Genomic DNA, 6458 nt, shown 5'->3' on the forward strand with positions numbered 1-6458 from the left:
GGAATGAAATGACTGGCCTGCGGAGACTGGGAGACAGCGAAACGAGGGGGTGATGGGCGGGAGCAGAGGGTCCCGTTGGAGCAGCGGCTGCAGCAGAAGCACTTGACCAGGGAAGTGGAAGAACAGAAGACTGTGCTTGAAGGATGTTTTGGGGATGTTTAGTCCGTATTTGGAGGTGGGGAACCGCAGTTTCAGGAGCTGGTGCAGACATGGTGAATGGGAGGGCGTGAAGGCTGACGAACAGAAGGGGTTCAAGGGACCCAGATGCACGGCACACAGTGAAAAGGCTGCTGGAGAGCGACTCATTCCAGGTCAGGAGTGAGGTGGGCAACCACGGAAGCCAGCACTCGGCTCACTGGGAAATAAAGGTGACCCCCTGTGAAAACTGAAGCACCACCGTGACGGACGGAACCGAAGCCAGGGGCCTGGCTGGCCGCCATCCGGTTCCCGTACATGAGCGTCTGACTCACTCAGCAGAGAGACGGCCCGCAGGAGGGCAGCGGGTGGTGAGGACTCCTCCAGTCCTTCCACACCCAGAGGCGCGCAGACTGGGGAAATCACGCGACAGGAGAGGTGGGCGCTCATGGTTCTCGGAGGAGCCGGGGCCCCTCCCCTACCAGGAAGGGAGGAGAGGGACGACAGAGCCCCCCAGCAGAGACCTCGTGGGGACCAGCTGGATGCCCACTGGCCCTTTCCAGGGGCCCAGTCAGTCCTGACGCTGGACGCTGACGGCTGGGCATATGGGAGCCAAGAAACCCACTCACAGCAACCTAGAGAATTTTAAAAAACATTGTGAAAAGCTAATAACCTTAAATTCCAGGTGCAAGGCTTGAACCTAAATTCAAACTAGTGTGTTACAGGAAAGCAGTACATCCCAGCTTTTCATTTAGGGCCGAGGGGCTTTAACAAATTCAGGGCGACTGAGAGACAGAGGAGCAAGGACAAGGAGGTTCCAGGCTGGCAACACCAACACATCTCTGACAACGTGGGGGAGCGGGGTGAGGGGGGTCAGGGGGTGGGGACAGGTCTGCAGCAACACAGTCAGCAGCCCCATTCCCCCTGCAGAGCCCGAGCAACTGAGGGAAACAGCAGAGGTACTGAGTGTTTCTGAACGGCGGGAGCTACCCACCACAGTAATTAAAACTCACATTGTAACTCTGTCGATAAGCCCGCAGAGAACTAGAGTGGCCAGCGGGAGAGGGGCTGCAGGGTTGGTGAAACGGTGCAGGGAGTGAGCAGCACAGACTGGCGGTCCCGGAGCAGCCACCACAGGATGTGAGGGTGGCACAGGGAGCAGGACCGGTCAGGGCGGTCAGACCCGCACCCGATGCTCACTGATTTTGGAGAAAGAAGGAGGCTGAGAGAGAAACATCGATGAGCTGCCTCCCGCAGGCACCCCAACTGGGGACCAAGCCCAAAACCCAGACAGTGCACTGATGGGAGGTGAAACGCACTCCCCACCCTGTCCATGGGAGGCGCTGTCACTCAGGCTCCTCTCCCCGTGCTCTCCATCTCTGCTTTTCTGCAGCATGAAGATGATGTGCCCGGGTCTAGACAGTTCGGGTATTTGTCCTGCTCGGTGGTCTCCGAGCTTGCTGGATCTGTGGTTTGGTGACTGCACTAACTTCTGGAGATTCTCGGCCATCGCTGCCGCAGATATTTCTCCCCTCCCTGTGCACTTCTCTCTCTGGTACTTGCAGTGCACATGCGCTGCATCCTCTGTGACTGTCCTGCAGCCCCTGGCTGTGCTGTTTCTTTCTTTAATCTCCTTTGCTGCTCGCTCTTCGGTTTGCAAAGCTTCTGTTGACACGTCGTCTAGCTCCCTCCCTCTTCCCTTGGCCCTGAGTCGTCACCGGCGAAGCTCATCGAAGGCCCTCCTCATCTCTGTGACAGCTCCCTCGGTCCCTACCGCCCCTTAGAGTTCCCATCTCTTCACGCACATCACCCATCTGCTATTATATGCAGTGTGTTTCTTCCATTTGAGCCCTCTGCACACCAATCTGTTATTTTAAATTCCGGCTTCAGAATTCCCAAATCTCAGTCACACCTGAGTCCGGTCTGGCGCTTACTCTGTCTCTGGAGACTGTGTTTTTGCCTCTTCATATGCTTTGTAACGTTTCTGTTGCAGGTAATACGTTGCGTACCAGGTGGCAGGAACTGAGGTGAACAGACCTTCCATGCGAAGCTTCCCGTCTCTCTGGCTGTGAGTCAGACTACCGGATGGCGCTGTAGGTGATGTCAGGCTAGAATTCCCTCTGGTGCCTTTGTTTTTGCCCCCTGCCCCCCACCTCCCTTGCCGTCAGATTTCTCTAGATGCTCCTCCTTAACTGGAGTCTGCCTGTAACCCTGTTACTACGCCGAGGCCTGACCAATAGCAGCTAAGGGGTGGCAGGAGAGGAGGCAATGGAGCCCCTGGCTGCCGTACCTGGGGCCACAGTCCCAATGACAGACCATCCAATTCACTCAATATATACTGAAAACACACAGACCAATGGAACATCAGTATCCATGCTCAAACCCCATAAACACACAGTGACCTGATGGGGCAAAGGTCACTGTGGTGCTTCGGCAACTTCATATCCACGTGAAGAAACACATGTGAGACTTCCGGCCCAGATGGAGGCGTAGGCAAACACACTGTGCCTCCTTGCAAAAACAGAAGGACAACAACAAACTTAAAAACAAAAAACAACCAGAACTGCCAGAACACCGAACTGCATGGAAGTCCGACAACCAAGGAGTTAGAGAAGAAAAACTCATCCAGACGGTAGGAGGGGTGGAGATGGGCATCTGGGTGGAAAGGACTCACTGCTTAGGTGGTGGCTGACGAAGTAGGCAGTCCCACATTCGTGTGTGGATAAACCAGGAGGAACAACTGGGGAGCGAGACAGACCCACTGCCCAGGGCTCCAGGTGGGGAAATAAAGCCTCAAACCTCTCACTGTACAAACCCGTGGGGGTTGAGGCACTGGGAAAAACTCCCAGCCTCACAGGACAGTTTGCTGGAGAGACCCACAGGGTCCTAGAATGTATACAAGCCCATCCACCCAGAAATCAGCACCAGAAGGGCTCAATTTCTTTGTGGGAAGTGACTGAAAATCGGCAGAGAGCCAAGCAAACAGCACTGTTCCCTCCCAGACCCCTCTTCCACATAGAGTGTCACAAGGCAGTGACCTGGGCCGCCCTGCCCTGGTGAACATCTAAGCCTCCGCCTCTTATTACAAAACAGGTGTACGGAGACAAAGAAATATGGCCCAAATAAAAGAACAGAGCAAAACTCCAGAAAAACAACTAAGTGACCAACCTCTCAGATACAGAGTTCAAAACACTGGTCATCAGGACACTCACAGAAATGGGTGAGTACGGAGGCAAAATAGAGGGAAGAGTAAAGGCTATGACAAGTGAAATAAAGGAAAATGCACAGGGAACCAACAGTGATGGGAAGGAAACCAGGACTCAAGTCAATGTTTTGGAGCAAAAGGAAGAAATAAACATTCAACCAGAACAGAATGAAAAAACAATTTTAAAAAATGAGGAGCAGCTTAGGAACCTCTGACACAACTTTGAACGTTACAACACCTGAATCGTAGGGGTGCCAGGAGGGGAAGAGGAAGAGCAAGAAACTGAAAACTTATTCTACAAAATAATAAGAGAAAACTTCCCTAATCTGGCAAAGGAAATAGACATACGAGTCCAGGAACCTCAGAGAGTCCCAAAGAGATTGGATACAAAAAGGACCACACCAAGGCACATCATCATTACATTAGCCAAGATTAAAGCAAAGGAGAGAATCTTAAAAGCAGCACAAGAAAAGGAGACAGTTACCCACAAAGGAGTTCCCATCAGACTGTCAGCTGATTTCTCAAAAGAGACCTTACAGGCAAGAAGGGGCTGGAAAGAAGTATTCCAAGTCATGAAATCCAAAGACCTACATACAAGATTGCTTTATCCAGCAAAGCTACCATTTAGAATGAAAGGGCAGATCAAGTGCTTCCCAGATAAGGTCAAGTTAAAGGAGTTCATCATCACCAAGCCCTTATTATATGAAATGTTACAGGGACTTATCTAAGAAAAAGAAGAAGATCCAAAACTATGAACAGTAAAATGACAATATACTCACAACTATTAACAACTGAACCTAAACAAAAACAAAGAGAAACTAAGCAAACAATAGAACAGGAACAGAATCACAAAAATGGAGATCACGCGGAAGTTTATCAGCAGGAAAGGGGAGGGGGAGAATGGAGAAGAAGGTTCAGAACTAAGGAGCATAAATGGTAGGTACAAAATAGACAGGGTGAGGGTAAGAATAGTGTAGGGAATGGAGAAGCCAAAGAACTTACATGTACGACCCATGGACACGAACTAAAGTGGGGGAACACTGGTGGGAGCAGGGTACAGGGCGGGGGTAATAAAGAGGAGAAAAAATGGGACAACTGTAATAGCATAATCAATAAAATATATTTTTAAAAAAGAAACATGTATGGCTCCTATTTCGCCACACACACAAGCAATAAACTGCAAATGAATTCAAGTCTCAATGGGATGGAGAAAATTGATTAAGCAGTTAGGGAAAAGCACAAGAGAACCTCTTCATAACCTTGAATTAAGCAAAGATTTCTCAAACGGGACATAAAACAAAAAAGCACTGATCGTAAAAAAACATGATACAGTGAACTGTATTAAAACTAAGAATTTCCGCTTGTTAGAAAACGTCCCTGAGTTGCGGCATCTACACCTCCGACCAATGTAGTGTATAGCGAGACTTTAGAAAAGATTTCCAAATGACTGATAAACGCATGAAAAGGCTCTCTGAAATTCAAATTACCGGGGAAATTCAATAAAATCTTTCGTGCGATAAAAAACCATGGCACGCGTACTAGAGAGTACATGGAGGGCAGAAAACTCTACTCGTGCCAAAGAGGAGAGGTCCTGCGCTCCTCGCACGGAGGGGACTCTGTGTACAGATGCAGGAGCTTCGTATGCAACGCTGGGCGAGAACCAGACGTGAGCGCGCGCGGACAAGCCGCCGTCTGCATCCCCTCGCACGACTGAGACTTGACCCTGAGGAGCCCGGCAGAGCGGGCGGGGGGGGGGGGTGCCAGTCGCTGGGTGGCAGTCCTCAAACTGGGCGAGCGCTCAGTCGTGCGCCCCCTCGGTCACCGTAGCTTTAGTTTACAAATTGAAAGCAAACTCTGTCTCCAACCCCACAGTTCGGATCTAGGGCTCCTCTTTGCTCCGGGGCAAGATTTAGCACGGAGACTCGTGGAGTCCAGATCAGCATCTGCACCGACAGGACCACGGGAAACCACCTTTTCCCCTCCAGCCACGCCCCCCCCCTGCGCCTGAGAAGCCTCCAAGCAGGTTCCCTCGGCCACGCCAGCGCCTGACACCCCGGCAGCAGCGCGGACCAGAGAAGGGCCAGGAGAGGGGCCTCCGAGAGGCTGCCTGGGAGCAGCAGGGATGCGGCCAGTGAATCGCCTGTCTTCCTCCAGCAGAAGGTGGTTTCGGCTTTTATACAAATGAGCTGGAGGCAGGCAGACAGCAGAGCGACGGAAGCAGGGATGAGCGCCCCGTGCTGCCGGGACCCGCACGCGCGCTAGTCTCCCAGTCAGGCCCGGCCACCCTGGCCCAGGAAGGGCAGAGACGGTGCGGACGGTGCGGGCGCCGCGGGGCAGGGGCGCCACAGCACTCCGTGTGGGACTGGGAACCGCGCGCACAGCGGCGGCGGGCTGGCGGTGGGCGCGCGCGGGGGCGGAGCTGGGCAGGAAGCGGCGCAGGTGGCCATGGGGAGGCCACGGGGCGGTAGGGAGTCGGTGGGGGCAGAGGGGCCAGGAAAGGAGGCAGGGGTCGGAGAGCGGGCACGCAGCTCACCGTGAACTCCCGCACTTGGCTGTGGAAATGCTGCTCCCGCGCCGACACCTCGTCCTGCGCTTCCATCCTCCGTCATGCCCGCGTCCACGCGCCCCGCTGTACCATCGCCTGCCGATCCGAGGGGCTGAGCGGCTGCCGCGCTGAGCTGGGACCACAGCGGGCCACAGCCGGCCGGAGGACCGCAACCACAGCCACTGCCTCAGCACAGCCCCAGAAAAAGCCTCCCGGGGTAGAAGGTCTGTGCCCAGCAACCCGGGGCGGGGCTGGGGCGGGGCCGGCGTCACAGAAAGGCGCCGAAGCGTCAGAGGAGCGCGCCCGGCGTCCGCGTTCCTAAGGCGGTGGGGGCGTGGCGAGGGCGGTAGGGGCAGGATGCGGCTTGGTGCCACGCCCCCAGGGAACGGAGGCTGCTGAGAGCCGCAGGAGGGGGCGATTGCAGTAACTTTGCAGAGGCAGTTCCCCTCCAGTGAGGGTGACATGTGCAGATGCGCGGGCCGGCCCAGTGATGGCGCTCTAGTCACAGTAGTTGGTCCTTTACGGCACCCAGCTCAACCTGCAGGGCCCTGGGGCAGAACCAGGCAGGAGCTC

General features: G+C 54.4%; 1 protein-coding gene across 4 annotated transcripts in view; it reads right to left on the minus strand.

The window, feature by feature from the left end:
- The window catches only part of LMBR1 (limb development membrane protein 1), a 74850-nt gene extending 68713 nt beyond the window's left edge, over positions 1–6137 (minus strand). For all 4 annotated transcript variants that reach the window (XM_053671896.1, XM_037131937.2, XM_053671895.1 and 1 more), the window contains exon 1: positions 5874–6137. In XM_053671896.1, coding sequence (XP_053527871.1) covers positions 5874–5949 — 76 coding nt within the window. In that variant the 5' untranslated portion in view covers positions 5950–6137. The remainder of the gene's footprint in view (positions 1–5873) is intronic.
- Positions 6138–6458: the final 321 nt, after the last annotated feature.

The sequence above is a fragment of the Artibeus jamaicensis genome, unplaced genomic scaffold (genome assembly GCF_021234435.1).
Source record: "Artibeus jamaicensis isolate MK-2021 breed Jamaican fruit bat unplaced genomic scaffold, CSHL_Jam_final contig_718, whole genome shotgun sequence".
NCBI lineage: Eukaryota > Metazoa > Chordata > Mammalia > Chiroptera > Phyllostomidae > Artibeus > Artibeus jamaicensis.